Raw genomic sequence first — 15,619 nt, 5'->3', positions numbered from 1 at the left:
TGCTCTATACCAGCCCCAGCAATAATAGTGACCCCCACAGTTGCCTCAATAGTATTATCGCTACCCTATGCCTTAATACAGCCTCCTGTAACTCCCCGTAGAGACTAATCTATATTAATTTAAACTGTATATTATTAATAATGTTAATTTTGATATGAAAATCTCTCTGATTGTGATTGCTGTACTTTCGTAGTCCGCTGTCTGTGCCGGCGCATACCACATGCACATGTCCCGCGCAGATGTTCGCAGTACACTGCGTACTACTGTGTAGCGACAAATCCACATACAGTATCTTGGCCCATAAATCGTGCCATGATAGAGTACGTCGCTTTTAGAGATGAGCGAGTATACTCGCTAAGGCACATTACTCGATTGAGTAGTGCCTTATCCGAGTATCTCCCCGCTCGTCTCTAAAGATTCGGGGGCCGGCGGCGGGTGGGGAGCGGCGGGGGGAGAGCGGGGAGGAACGGAGGGGAGATCTCTCTCTCCCTCTATCCCTCCGCTCCCCCCTGCTCCCCGCCGCAACTCACCTGTCACCGGCGCCGGCCCCCGAATCTTTAGAGACGAGCGGGGAGATACTCGGCTAAGGCACTACTCGCTGGAGTAATGTGCCTTAGCGAGTATACTCGCTCATCTCTAGTCGCTTTATTTTTGGTGCGCACACATTTCTCAGTGTGATACGCAATGAAAATGGTAGCGTGAGAGCGCCCTTAGATTCATATAGCTTTTTATGCTTCTCCACCAAGCATTATGTATGTAAACTTTGTACAAACATCAGTATTAGGGCGCGTTCACACGAGCGCATAAACGGCGCGTTTTTGCGCCCAATCTTATAAACGTGACCATCTGAGGCATTGGTTTCCAATGTATTCGTTCACACGGGCGATTTTACGGCGCGTAAAAACGGCAACCCGCAGAAAACAGAACATACGCGGCCGAAATACGTGCCAACGTATATTCGATGGCCGAAAAGATCGTTTGAAAAGTAGGAACAAACGATAATACGCTTTCTAGCTCTGGTCATGATCGCCGAAAAACGTTCTTTCTGGCGATTAAACGCTGCGCACGTGCGAACGTAAATACGCCTACGCTCGTGCGACTGCGCCCTTAGGTTTATTGTGCAACAGTTTGATTATATGTGTTATTTTTCAATAAAACTTGTTTCAAAAAAATACTGTAAACGATCATTTCGGTCGGTTAAAATTGAGACAGTTGGAAAATGTATTTGCACTGTAGGAAAAACCATTTCTGTATGTGCATCTGCCAAGTGACATCCCCATCAAGAAGTTGTTCTCATCTGGAGATGTTCGCCTACATGATAAACACTGAAATGTACCCCATCTCAAGGTTTTCCACTAGTCTTTGAGTTGAAGCCTGACAGAATATGACTAATGCATCATAACAATGATCCCGAATAGGCAAACAATCCTATTGTGCAAAAACTGAAATGGAAAAAATGTTTTAAGAGTGACAAAACCCTGATTTTGAGCAATCCATGCAAGGCAGCAATGACACAGAGATAGGATGAATCATCCTAAAACTAAATAGCCAAGGCAGGAAATACTTGTTTCAAGTCATGGGTACAAATGGCACCACCAGCTGTCTTACAAGAAGCATTCCAAGAAAGAAATGACGGCTCTGGACAATCTGGCTTCAATTGTTGTGCTATTCAGGTAGTAGTTTCAAATGGAACTCATATTCTTATTGTATTAGCAGATTCACACTTTAGGAACCAAGTGAATCACCCTAGGAGACAATTTAAAGTGTACTTCTCTTTTCAGTAATTTTACAGAATACACCATCATGTGTGTATATGAGTAGCAGCAATAGTTTTGGCCATTATATGACTTTTCAACAGTTTTTTTCCTTTCCTGCTATGATGTCTCCATACCAGCACACAGAGAAGATTCTGCTTCCCTATCTCGCCGTACCCTCAGAAGCAGCAGCAGCATGGAGGACATTATACAGCAGTACTGTGCAGTGTGGATTTGAATATAGAAACAGTGTCTGTGTGTCCTCCTCTCCACAGATTTCTATGGGCAACATGTTACCTGATCTGTCAGTGAGCTCATCCATCTTAAGACCGATTTTAGCAGTACTTCAGAGTGGATGATTATTACAGGAGGAAGCAGGAGAAGTGACTGATTGGAGACAGAGGCATTTTTTTCTGTGATAATATATATTACAATGTTTCTTATATTGGCTTGTATTATTGACTTATTGACAGTTAGTTGGAACAACAGTGCCTATGTAACTATTTTAGTGACCTAAAAGTTAGAACTATCATAAATATCAAATAAAATTGAATTTTTAGTAACCAGTAGCAAATTTCTAGACATGCTGGCTACCCAGAATTGGCCCAGGCCTGCTGTACTAAAGTAAATGTCTTAATGAATAACTTAAAAGGAACATTGCAGTCTCCGTTTTATGTATTTTGCAGTGGTATAGTTACTTAGTCCAGCCCAAACAGCAAACAAACCAATCTATGATAAGAAAAAAAGGTCAAGGTTTAAAAAGTATGACCATAGTCTCAATAGTTTTGACAACAACCATGAAAAGTTTATGTTTACAAGGTTTACTTTTATGCTGCATGATTAAGACCAGTTTCACGCGGCCGAGATTCTCGCACAAGATATGTGCGTTGCGAGACGCAGAAATTTCTCACGAATATGAACCCCTTTCTTTTGAATGGGGTCAATACACACAAAACATCACAGCATGTCCTATATTTTGGCGTGCCCTTGCATTGCATTGCCAATTGTGTTTAAGGAGGCCAGCGGCAGCATCGCACCGCGTGCTATGTGTACGCGAGTGCGATGCAAGGTTTCCCATTGAAAGCTATGAGAAACACTCTGTGATCCTCCAACTTGGCTGTCAGTAGGATCGCTACCTCCCCGAAGTGATGATTGGCAGTTTTAATACAAAAACGCCTAACATTCGTGTCGAAATCGCATGTTGGTGAGCGCGATATCGGGCCAAGTTTCACTGCCCGATATCGCACTCACCCCGTGTGAAATTAGCCTTACGCTGTAAAAATGGCAGATATGATGTTTTCTCTTCCTGTCCTGCAAAAGAAATTACTTAAATGTTTACAACATATTATATGTACCCAAAAATGGTACCAAAAAAAATTACAGCTCGCCACGAAAAAAAACAAGCCCTCATATGACTATATCAACTGAAAAAAAATGTTATGTATTTTAAAAAGTGGAGATGAAAAGCCCAAAAAAATCATTCCGGCCGTATAGCCAAAACAGGCCATGTCCTTAATATAGAGAATCTAACTAGAGCATGAATTCTGATTACAGTTGAGCGAACATACTCTGTCAAGCTTGATGCTCGTTCAAGTATTAGCGTACTCGATGGTGCTCGTTACTCGAACGAGCATCAAGTCGTGTTTGACCCCGCCCCAGTTTTTGGCTCCTCCCCGCTGTGACGTGCCTGTTTTGGCCCCTCCCCGCCGCGACGCAGCGCGCGTCATTGGCATATTTTTTGTCTGGCAGGCAGGAGAGAGAGAGAAATGAACCTAGGGGGGAAAAAAAGCTTGGCACCCGGCGTCCCACATACAAAAATGCTCGAGTCTCCCATTGTAGCCAATAGGGTTCATTACTCGAGTAGAGCTCTCGAATTTTACGAAAAGCTCGACTTGAATAACGTGGACCCGAGCATTTGGGTGCTCGCTCGTCTCTAATTCTGATATGTCCTACCACACAGCTTCATAGCTTAACTTGAGCTAGTACTTAAATTTCACTAAGTCATGCTTGCTGGAGTTCTGAAATCGAGATCTACAGTATGCTGCTCTTTGAAGTACTCAAGTTAGAGACCTACTTTAACTTTCCAGAGCCTGTCTGTACAACGGAGGAAGCAAGGTTGTGTTTGCCCTGTTTATTTTGAAGACGCAATAAAAAGGGCTCTGCACAATTAGGGACGTTTCATGCGGGCCGCAATTAGGAAGCAGAATGGACCCAAATCTGCAACTGTGAAGTTCCTTCCCTCAATCAGCAGGTGTAACTGCAGATTTGGATGCAGAATTGTAGGCAGGTTCTAATCCATCTTCAATTCCACATCAAAATCTGCAGTTAGCCTGTGGGTTTTGGTGCAGAATTTACTGCAGCTTTCAATGCGTCCTGCATAGTAATTCCAGCTCATGGGAAAGGTCCCTTAAGGCGGAATGCACACAGCCAGTTCGGTTTCTGCATGCGGGATCCCGCAGTGGAATCCGATCCTGTGCCTGGCCAAGGACCCTTGCGTACCTGTAAGGATCTGTATTGCAGATGGGCCAGCCGGCCGTGCAGGCCGGCACATGCGCAGTGCAGACTATGCTGCGCTGTCGCTAACTACCGCAGCTCTGAGGACAAATGAGGACTGATTCACCAAAACTGTTGAGTGTGATTAGGACGGAGAAAGAAAAGGACGTAACAAGAAATGAATAGGTTTGTCGTGTGTTCCCCTTCGTGACAGGAGTATATTCCCCCAGAGTTCGTCCATCAGATAACTGAAACTGAGGATGTTCATATGTCAGGAGAAGAGTGACTTCTAGATACAAATGTGTGGGAGATTCTGAGGAGAGGAAAAGACAAACATGCCTAAGTTTTTATGCCTAAAACTGTTGTAATGCCGTGTTCTTGGAAAATCAAAGTTGAATATGTGAGTAAAAGAAAACCGTGTGCCTCCAAATTAAAACTACTTCTTTGACTGTCGACTCTGTTATTTGGTTAGAGTGTTCGATCACTTGAAAGAGGCACTGGCGTCACATGAACAATCAGGGAACAAATTCAAGTCAGCACGGTTTCTATGACTGGGTCCTGTGTGCAGCTGGGCTAGCATCGCTTTGGATTTATCGGGTGGGGATGGTAGAGCTACCCGTAACACATCATCAGGTTCTTCCTCGCTGTCTCCCCCGGCCAAAGGTCTGGCCCTGCCCATTACATCTATGGGCAGTATTTACTGCAGAATCCGGAGGCAGACATCTGCTCCAGATTCCACAATGCAAATATGCCCGTGTGCATTGGGCCTAAGGCTTATGTCATACAGCTTTTACCAGCGTTTTTTAGGATGTTTTTTGGGGGGGTCAACATTTTTGTGCATACCTGAAAAAGAAAAAAATTACAATACGAAAAGAATAATGCATTTTGGAGAAAAACGTCATCGACCCAAAATGCATTAAAAGTGAGGAAGAACAGCACAAAAAGAAGAAAAAAAAACTAGGTTTGTAGGGCATTTCATAACCTTCTATTGACTTACATCTAAAATCTAGCCGCACTGTTTTTTGCCAAAATATGCCAGGAAAAATGTCTCTAAAAATTTAGTTTTTTTCCCCAAAAGTGCTATGTCTAAAATCTGTTGACCCTGCGCAGCCTCTGTTTGCTCAGTCATATATGAACATACAATAGTGAGCTACTGGTTTCTTTCTTCTCAGTACTACAGACACAGGGACAACTAAAACAACTTATCATTGTGAGGACCCTGACCAGCAGAACCATAAACCTCATCTTCCTGGATTCCTGTGAGTATGATATAGGGGTGAGTAGAAGACTGAAGATTATACAGTATAAGTGAACCCTCAGTGTTTTTGTTTAAAGGGGTTGTACCACAATTACAAATTATGCTCTATCCACTGGATAGGGAATAACCTACTGATTAATGAGCGTCTCACTGTTGAGACCCCTGCCAATCTGGGGAATAGGATTCCCGTATCCCACTCTATCTGTCGTGACAATGACTTCACAGTACATGGAGCGCTGGCTGAGCATGTGCAGTCGGTGCACCATTCATTTCAAGGAGGCTGATGGAGATACCCGAATGAGTATGCTTGGCTATCTCTGCAGTCCTATTGTAAGTGAATGGAGCACTAGTGCACTTGCACGACCAGCACTCCATTCAGTCTCCACCTCTCTATGGGGGGTGCAGAACCCCCTACCCCCCATCAGCAAGTAGTTGCGTAAGCAATTTTGGCATTACAAGGGGTATCAATTAAGTAAGTTACTGTTACATCACTACATCACAACTCTCAATGGCTCGAACCGGAGAGCTCCTGTACACCAAGCGGCAGCTCTTCAACCTCTCTGGATAGCTTCTCTGCTGAACCTTGTTCTTGGTCCTTTCTCCTTCAAATCCAGTTCCTGTTTGGCTCTAACATGTTTCCTTGATTGGGCCCCCTATTTAAACCTGCCCTTGTACTTCCTTCCTGGTGGGATGATTATGCCCTCAGCCTGTAGTCAAGCGCCACTACCTGCCCCTCTATACTACTATTGCTGTTCCTGTGTACCGACCTCTGGCTTCACCTGACCACCCTACCTGCCCGTACTGGTTGCAATAAGAGGCTCCGAACCCGCATCGGAGCATTACAACAACTTTATATCCATTGGGTAAGCTACTGTGACATCACAAATGGTTTTTGGTCAAGTAACTTGCTGTTAGATCACAACTGTGTTTTCATTAGTTAAGCTGTTGTGACATCACAAGATTTAGTCAGAAAATGGTTGTCAACTTCTGTGACATGACAAGTGTGAATAAAGTAAGATAAACTGCTGTGACATCATAAGTGGGTTTGTGGCAGGTAACAAATGTGTAATTACTCAGGAAAGCTGCTGTGACATCCCAATTAGTTTTAGTAAGGTAAGCTACTGTGATATCATAAGATCATTTCAGCCATGTAAGCAAGTATGACATCACAACTCTATTTCCGGCAGGTAATCTCCTATAACTTCACAAGTGAACTTCATCAGGTACTACTGTGACATCATCAAGTGAGTTTCAGTTAGCTATTGTGACATCACTAGGTAAACTCAGGTACATACCACATGTACCATTAAATTAGCAGTTGAAAATGAAGGTGCACATGTATTGTTTCTGCACCGCAGCCCCCTGTTAGCACCTGCCTTTGGTATACTGTCTAGGATTTTTAAAAAATGGGTCTCTATCCAAGACCCCTCCCCATCCCAAGTAAAATGCACGTACTTAGGAATCTTCTTGTTCCCTAAAAAGTATTTAAATTGGAAGGCTGGGTTCACATTTCCGCTTGAACCTCCGTTCAGAGATACCATCGGAGAAAGAAATAGATGGGCAACTGTGCGGAAACTTAATGGACCCCATTATAGTCAATGGGGTCTGTTCGCAACTGTTCGGACCCATTCGACCAGGGAATTCCCCTTTCCTACTCCCCGAACGAAGAAGGAAAACAGAAGCCCCGCTGCAGCTGTGAAAGCAGCCTTATTTGAGGTTTTTGTGCTCTTGAGCTTCTTTTTCTTTTGAGGACAAGAAGTTGTATGAAACAGTCAGACACTGAAAACTATGGAGAACTGCAACTTGCTAACCAGTTCCAGAAAGAGTGTAGATGTATTCCGACCCGTAGCACCCGCTCTTGTTTCCTTTCCCTTATAGACATTCTCCTTTGCCCTCTGTGCCAACTTGGATAAGCAGACAAGGTGAAAGCAGCTCAAAAGCACCTGAGGGCTAGCAATGCAACTTCTCCTCTTAGGTTTTTCCAGTCATATCAAAGTAGACAGCTGTCCGGTAGAAAACAGTTGTAATATCTGACATGATGCAGATATGCTTTAAATGCAGAAACAAATAATGTATATATATATATATATATATATATATATATATTTCTAATTAAAAAAAAGTTGATGACATACCTTAAAGTTATACAATTTTCAACACTGTTTAAACACAGTTACTCAAGATACAAATGTAAAACATACACTGAACGGTGCCAAGAGATATTATGGCTGGCTTCACAGGCTGACAGATTAGGCATAAAGAGCTGTAGGCCGTATGTTTACTGAGCCACACAAAATCAATATGTGAGCTTCCCTAAACCAGACTGAAGTGAAATCATTAGAATGTGTTCACTGAGTATATTAAGTGCCTCTAGTGTTTTCAACTGTGTGGAACGCACTGCAAAGAGCAGAGACTATTGTCCACACGGGGACCACAACTGCCATGGGAATTGGCCGAGCACTAGAGGATATGCGGTTTTCAACAGCTGACGTATCGAATGTAAAACTTTCTTTTAATGCTCATATACACAGCAGAGCCCTACGCAGGGTGCCTTACGGTAATGCACAGCGGCTCTATGGATCGTCCGCAAAGAGAAGCATGGTCTCAATGCATGATCATAAAGGCTCTGTTGGAATCATACATATATATACATATACATTATATATAATCCAGTGGAGTGTGCTTTGGTACGATTTGTTCAGGAAACCTCCAGAGTCATAGGTATAGAAGAGGCCTCATTGATCACTATGACAGCCGTACTACAGCTCTGTACAAAACAAAGCCATAATATGACCATGTGCATGAGCTTTCGAAATGAGTCCTATACCCCATAAAGCAGAAGAATGGAAGAGGATGGAGCGAACCCAAGGAAATATTGAAGGCTTGAAGCCCAGGTGTGTGTACCCAGGACTCAAATAGCCTTGACAAAGGCTACAGAAAGTAGGTGGAGGTGCTGCCAGCCAGGTGACCCACCAATGGTGGGCAGATTAAATATGTGGGAGACAAAAGCTGGTGCCCTGGTGCAACTCTCCAATGAAAGTCGTGAGACAATAGGATGACATATCCAACTTCTCTTTTATTTAATGAAATTAAAAGCCAGCAAAAGATACACATTTCAGGGAGAACCCCTTCATCGGTCATGCTGGAAGAAACATCACTCTTGGGGTTGAGCGATCACCTTGCGCTCCGAGTGGAGGACGCATCCAAATGTTCTCTGCTCAAAGTGCCTGGACGGTAAACACACACTGAGAGCTCCAAGTGGGGTATGGAAAACACAGCTGGACCGCTCTGTTCCTTAAACCTCGCTTGTCATCAGGGAGCAGGATACAGCTGAAACAATAGTATCATCTGTATCCCAATGTGAATTCCTGATAACTGATCACTGAAAGATCAGCGATCAGCGACGGCTTAACGAAAACTGCATAATGTCAGTGCAATTAGACACAATGATTATCGCTCAAAAGATGGCTTTGAGCGATTTTTGAGCGAAGATCGTTGTGTCTAAAAGGACCTTAAGGGAGCCACCTTCTCTCTAATGGCTTAGATGCCACAGTCAGCATTGCCCATGGCATGTAAGTGGTTATACAGTCAAGATCACGGCTGTTGCAGGCAGGTGTCAGCTGCTTAACGTAGTCGGCATGCACCTTGTATGTAGCATAAGCACAGCATTACATGACAAACTAGGGCTAGTACCATCTCTGCCTGCTGGGAGGACAATATGATTATTACCCTCTATAGTTGGGGAGGATGGACTATTATCTCTTTATTATAACTGTGACAGGAGCCTCTAATTTTCAGAAACAGTGATAAGGAGTTACTGTGTCCCTCTTGTGAAGTACATGTGTACTACAATCCATGTAATACAATCAAATAGGAATTCTGGTTTCTTAATAGAATATAAAAGTATGTAAATTCAAGACAGTCAGAATGAGATGGAATGACCCCCCCCCCGTAGAGAAGGAGTCCAGAAATGTTCAGATAAAAAGGAATAACTAACTAAACAAGGTAATACTAGCCGACTTAAATATAAGCTATAGGCTTATAAAAGATAAATTGTGTAATGTTCATATAGAGTTACTCTATATACTGTAGCATGCAATGCCAAGTTACACAGATTCACCTCTAGTTGCCCTAGAGACAGGCAAATACTCAAACCCTCTTCTACTGTGTTTCTGCGAAAATAAGACAGTGGCTTATATTAATTTTTGTTCAATTTTTACACGTATAGCTGCCTGCACACTATTTAAATTGACTTTTTTAATTAACTGTTAGCAGGGCTTAATTTTGGAGTTGGGCTTATATTTTAAGCATCGTCAAAAAGCCTGAAAAATCATTTTGCATCCTCAAAAATTCAGGAAAATCATGCTATGTCTTATTTTCAGGGTATGTCTTATTTTCAGGGAAACAGGGTAACAACATTTCTCATAATAGCAAAAAAAAATGGCTACTTACAAGCAAGTTTGTCCTCTGCAGTGCCCCCTTCCAGCAAAGAAAAGTAACAGGAAACATCATTCAGGCTGACACGACCAAGTACTATGAAAAAAACGCAGAGAGTCATAAAAAGAAGAGACAAACTCTTTCTACAGATGATTTCGTCATTATGTAAAATTGATGCAACCAGTAACGATGACTATCATTAGAGGATCAGATACACTTATTCTTCTTTGTGTGGTTAGTAAATTGTGTCTGAAATGCTTTTTACTTCACCACTTCCAGGACACTAAAAACACCGACTGTTATGAAAATGCATGTTGTTGTAATATAATATTCACAAAAGATACATCATAAATAACTAAATATTCAATAAGCAAAAACAATCATTAGAACGCTTTTAAAGGAAAGTTAGCCGAAAGTAGTGACACAGACTCCGATACACATATACATGCACCTATCTTTATCAGTTTAGTCGGTGCCGGTTCTTGGACACTTTTTGGATCGGCCCTCTCCACGCGGTTCTGTTTTGTACGGCTTCTTTCAGTTTAATCATTTGCATGGTGTAGGCTTTGATATTATCAAGCTGTGCCATTCTTTGGCGGCCAGGTCTTCTTTTGCCACTGACCATTCCAAGCATTGATGTTGCTAATGAATTAGCTCGTATTATGTGGCAAAACTATGAGAGTCTCTGTTTCGTAATTTTGCCCTCCAATGAAAACTTTGGTTTGATGCGGTCTAGGACTGTTTTGTTGGTGATCCTCACGGTCCTCGGAATTCGTAAGAGTTTTATCCAGCCCCAAAGTTCAAAGGCATCAATCATCTTCCTGTCTGTCTTCTTCAATGTCCAACTTTTACAGCTGTAAGTTGGGATTGGCGTTATTACTGAGTAGGAGCCTATGAGGATCATTATTACTAAGTTAGGGCCTATAAGGATCATAATTACTGAGTTAGGGCCTATGAGGTTCATTAATCCTGAGTTAGGGCCTATAAGGAGCATTATTACTGAGTTAGGGCCTATGAGGATCATTATTACTAAGTTAGGGCCTATGAGGATCATTATTACTGAGTTAGGATCTATGAGGTTCATTAATCCTGAGTTAGGGCCTATGAGAAACATTTTTGCTGAGTGGGGGCCTCTAAGAGTACTATTACTGATTGTGTGGGGCCTATAGGGAGCACAAAAAGAGAGATACTAATACTGTTTGGTCCAACACAGGTGACATTATTACTATCTGGAGTACTGTGGATAGGGAGATTATGTAAAGGTTTGGAAAATGAAGCCAGGTGTCTGAGAAATTGAGAAGTCAAAGATGTCTGTGCCAAATTCCACAGAGACAAGTTGTGACTAGGTGAATTCATCATGGTCTGGGCCTGTGTAGAGCTCATATCTATCACTATATGGTAGTAACAATGATCTTTTTATAGTATTTATTTCAGCAACACTATGGTGTGGCCCCAGCCTGGAACCTCATATAGTGTTATTATTGATATTGTAGATACCTTTATTCAGTGATAATATTAGTAGTGATCACTGTGTAGTGGTGTAGTCTGGCGGTATTGTTTGGCCCTCATATTATTATTATGTTATATTATTGTTACTATTACTATTATTGTTATTTGTATAGCGCCAACTTATTCCGCAGCGCTTTATTTATTACCCCCCCAGCAAGCTGGGTACTCATTTTACCGAGTATGGAAGGCTGAGTCAACCTTGAGCCGGCTACCTGAACCATGATGAGCGAGAGGCTGTGAGTGAGAGCTTAGGACTGCATAATGCTGCCTTAACACTCTGCGCCACACGAGGCTCTTTATGATGTTATCACTGGTATTATGAAAGGGATTTATCAGGGAAATACTATTATGGACCTATTATCAGGATGGATCATCAATAGTTGATCGGCTGGGGTTCGTCGCTCAGGACCCCGACCGAGCAGCTGAGCGGGCGCATGCTGTCATTGCCACAAATAAACAGAGGTTGGAGTGGTAGCTTCCGCGCCGACCTCCGTGTAGTGACCGGCGCTTGTAACTGCAGGTACGGCTTCCATTGATTCCAATGAGAGCCGTGCCTGCAGTTACAAGCGTTGGCCACAACACAGAGGTTGGCACAGCAGCTTCCACTCAGGCCTCTGAAAAATGAACAATAAAGAAACACTGCAAATAATCTTGAATAAAAACAAATTCCCTTAGCACAGGAGTTTGAAAATAATCACGGGAAGATATTGTAGGTCCTGCCCGGTCTTCCCCATACGTGGTATTTAACTACGTGCAGGAAAGATGGGGCAGGTCCTATCTTTTCTCGGTCGTAATATTAACGAGTGAGAATCCCCCGATAGTGAAAATGCGACCACTGAAAGCCATTAAATTCAGTGGCTTTTAATTTGTCCCGTGATAATCACAGCCGCATAAGGGGAGAAAAACACATTCCTGTGTTTTTGCCCATATTTGCATCCATGCCTCACTTCCTGCTAACCCTCCTAATGTATATTAACAAGAAATAGAGGACAAATGATTTTGTAGAGATTTACAGCATTTATTTGTTACGTTACCATGGAGACACATTGGCCTGCAGAGATGTTGAACTAAAATAGAGAACATTTTTAATCAAAACTATTTGCAAAGTTACTTAACTTTTCATCTTTAGGAAAATGGAAAAATTAGAGAACATAAAGAGCTCATTTATAAGAGATTTTACTCTTTTTGAAGGTTTGGGCAAGGCTTCATGGTGACACGGCTTGTGCTATCAGCACATAGTGACATCTGATTCTGTGGAAACGGAATTATTGTATCACATCCTTCCATAAAATACAGTGTGGGTACAATGCAATGACCTTCTGTAGTCCTGCTTCAATACCCCATAGAATCATAGACTGACTGCCCCACTGCTGTACACTGCAGCAGCTATACTCCTAGATTGGATACAGGGGAAAAAAGTTAATTGAATGCTAAAAACAGGGAGATTTTGGAGGCCTTTTTTTTGTAAAAAAAAGTTGCGAAATTTAACAGAAGGCCCCCGGCTGCCATGGCAACTGCAAGGCAACCTGTGATCTCCTCGTGGGAGAGTGGGGGGTTAGTGCAGGACCACCGAACATCGATCAGAGCATTTAAATGCCGCTGTCAGAATTGACTGCGGCGTTTTAGGAGTAACAGCTCTGATCAGCTGTTAACTTATTATAGCTGTAGCGGGCGGGCATTGACTGTAAGAAACAACTGGCACCCACACTGTATTTAGCGGGATAGACCCCCTCCATACAAACTCCTAACCACCAGGATGTAAATGTATGTCCTGTAGGCTTAAGGGGTTATTTAAAGGTCCAATTGAAAACAATGGGTGATGCGTTCCGAGGGAACATCAAAAGATAGAACATGCAGCAGTTTTTTTAAATTCTTTATTTAGTCATTTTCCATATAAAACTGTGGTTCAACGATGACATAATGCAAAGTTGACACACAAATAGCATAATGTACCAGAACATCCGACAAAATATAAAACAGAGATCATGGCATAAAATAACATGCAGCAATTTTAAACCTTGCAGCATCGCTCATGTGATTATCTCCAATCAAAAGAATGGAGTTCATATTCGCGGGAGTTTTGTGTGTGAACGGGTGATTTCCAGCTATTAAATCTCCAGCCTTATTAGCAGTGAAATTGCCCGTTCACACGATCGGAGGCTGCGTGGTGCGTGTTATCCAGTTCCCATAGGAGTCTATGGAAATTCCTGCGCAGCTCGCACCAAAGATAGGTCAGGTCCTATCTTTTCTCCCAGCACAGACCTTAGATGCGGCATTGTAGACATGCATGTCCTATCTTTGTTAGGTGTGAGTTTTTTGCGTGTCTAAAATTCCTTCATCTGAACGTTTCTATGGGAAACCATTGGTTCTAATAGACGCGATCTTTTCACGTGCCTATTCGGCCCTAAAATTACGCATGTGTAAACGAGGCCTAATAGTCATACCACACCAAATGGTTAATAAATAGAGATGAGCGAGCGTACTCGGAAAAGCACTACTCGCTCGAGTAATTTGCTTTATCCGAGTATCGCTGTGCTCGGGTCTGAAGATTCGGGTGCCGGCACGGAGCGGGGAGCTGCAGGGGAGAGCGGGGAGGAACGGAGGTAAGATCTTTCTCTCCCTCTCTCCCGCCCGCTCTCCCCTGCTCCCCGCTGCGACTCACCTGTCAGCCGCAGCGGCACCCGAATCTTCAGGGACGAGTACAGCGATACTCGGATAAAGCAAATTACTCGAGCGAGTAGTGCTTTTCCGAGTACGCTCGCTCATCTCTATTAATAAATTAAATTTACTATATATCGTCATCATTTTTAAATTCTAATTTATATTTTTTTCCGGACGTCACAAGGATTATAATTATAGCTGCAATTTTTCAAATATGGAAGAATATTCCCAAACTCAATTTTTTCCCAGCCATCAGATGCCTGGTGACTATGCTGATTGCTCCTCCGCTAATGAGCCCTGTAATCTCAGCTGTCATCAGACACTCAGATAACACAGTTATCCTGCACAGTGGGGGGGGGGGGGGGGGAGAGGGGGGGCTCTAGGGGGATTCTTTTCAAGGACATTGTAAAACATCCTTGCAGAGATAGATAAGGAAGGCCTGGATGTTTATAGTCTATGAAGTCGGGAAGTGATTAAGGACCAAGGGATTTTCATCATAGCATTGGAAGAGCCATAACTTGTTGAGCCAAGTTGTATATTTTAATGGCCTCTAGGGTACATATAATTTATTGTGTGTATATATATATATATATATATATATATATATATAAAAAAATATATATATCTTTTTTTTTTTTTTAGAGGAAATGAAAAAAAGCATGCAGAAATCCCGCCATTGTTTTTGGATTTTCTTTCACAGTGTTAAACATTTGGTAAAAATAACATGATGGCTTTCTTACCTGGATCAGCACGGTTACTGTGATATAAGTGCTTATTCACACGAGCGTATAACTTCTGGCGTTTTCACGGCCGGACGATGCACAGGCTCGGCGTATATGCCGGCGGGCATGGAGAGACAGCTTAGCTTTGCTAAGCTGTTCTCCCCCTTCCCTCCCCCTCATCGGATCAACTCCTCTCTCCTCCCCTCTGGCTGTTTGTAAAGCTCCTGCCCCTTGTCTGCAGCCAGCAATGGGAGGGGCGGAGCTTATCTCCTGCCACACCTCCTCCCATTACAAACAGTCTGAGGGGAGGAGAGAGGAGGAGAGAAGGGGGATGGAGTTTAGCAGTCACGCTGCTAAACTCCCTCCCACCTGCCTTCTCCGCCCTCTGTCATTGGCTCCTATAGGAGTCTATAGCAGCGGCTGTAGTCCGGCCAGGATGATAGTTCCAGGAATATCTTTCCAGCCGGGCGCTTTTACACTGCGGGAATACGCCTGTGTGATCTGATGCATTGGAATCCAACACATCAGATGGTAGCGTATATCAGCCAATATACGCACGTGTGAATAAGCCCTTACTGCGATATAAAGTTTATGTAGATTGGTTTAATTTTTTTCTACTTTTGCACAAGAAAAACTGTTTTTTAAAGAAAAACAATTGGATTTGCATCGCCGTATTCCGAGACCCTTCATTTTTTTACATTTTTCCAGCAGTGGAGTTATATGAGGTCTTGTTTTTCTGCGGGAAGACTTTTTTTTATTGGTTCTATTTAGAGATACATGTGATT

General features: G+C 42.7%; 1 protein-coding gene across 2 annotated transcripts in view; it reads right to left on the bottom strand.

Annotated features, from left to right (window-relative positions):
* The window catches only part of DGKA (diacylglycerol kinase alpha), a 154,401-nt gene that overhangs the window by 40,736 nt on the left and 98,046 nt on the right, over positions 1–15,619 (bottom strand). For both annotated transcript variants that reach the window (XM_066585003.1, XM_066585011.1), the window contains one exon: positions 9,958–10,038. In XM_066585003.1, coding sequence (XP_066441100.1) covers positions 9,958–10,038 — 81 coding nt within the window. The remainder of the gene's footprint in view (positions 1–9,957; positions 10,039–15,619) is intronic.

This window comes from Eleutherodactylus coqui, chromosome 1 (assembly GCF_035609145.1).
Source record: "Eleutherodactylus coqui strain aEleCoq1 chromosome 1, aEleCoq1.hap1, whole genome shotgun sequence".
NCBI classification, from domain to species: domain Eukaryota; kingdom Metazoa; phylum Chordata; class Amphibia; order Anura; family Eleutherodactylidae; genus Eleutherodactylus; species Eleutherodactylus coqui.
The sequence above is the reverse complement of the archived record's forward strand: the minus strand, read 5'-3'. Positions and strand labels throughout refer to the sequence as shown.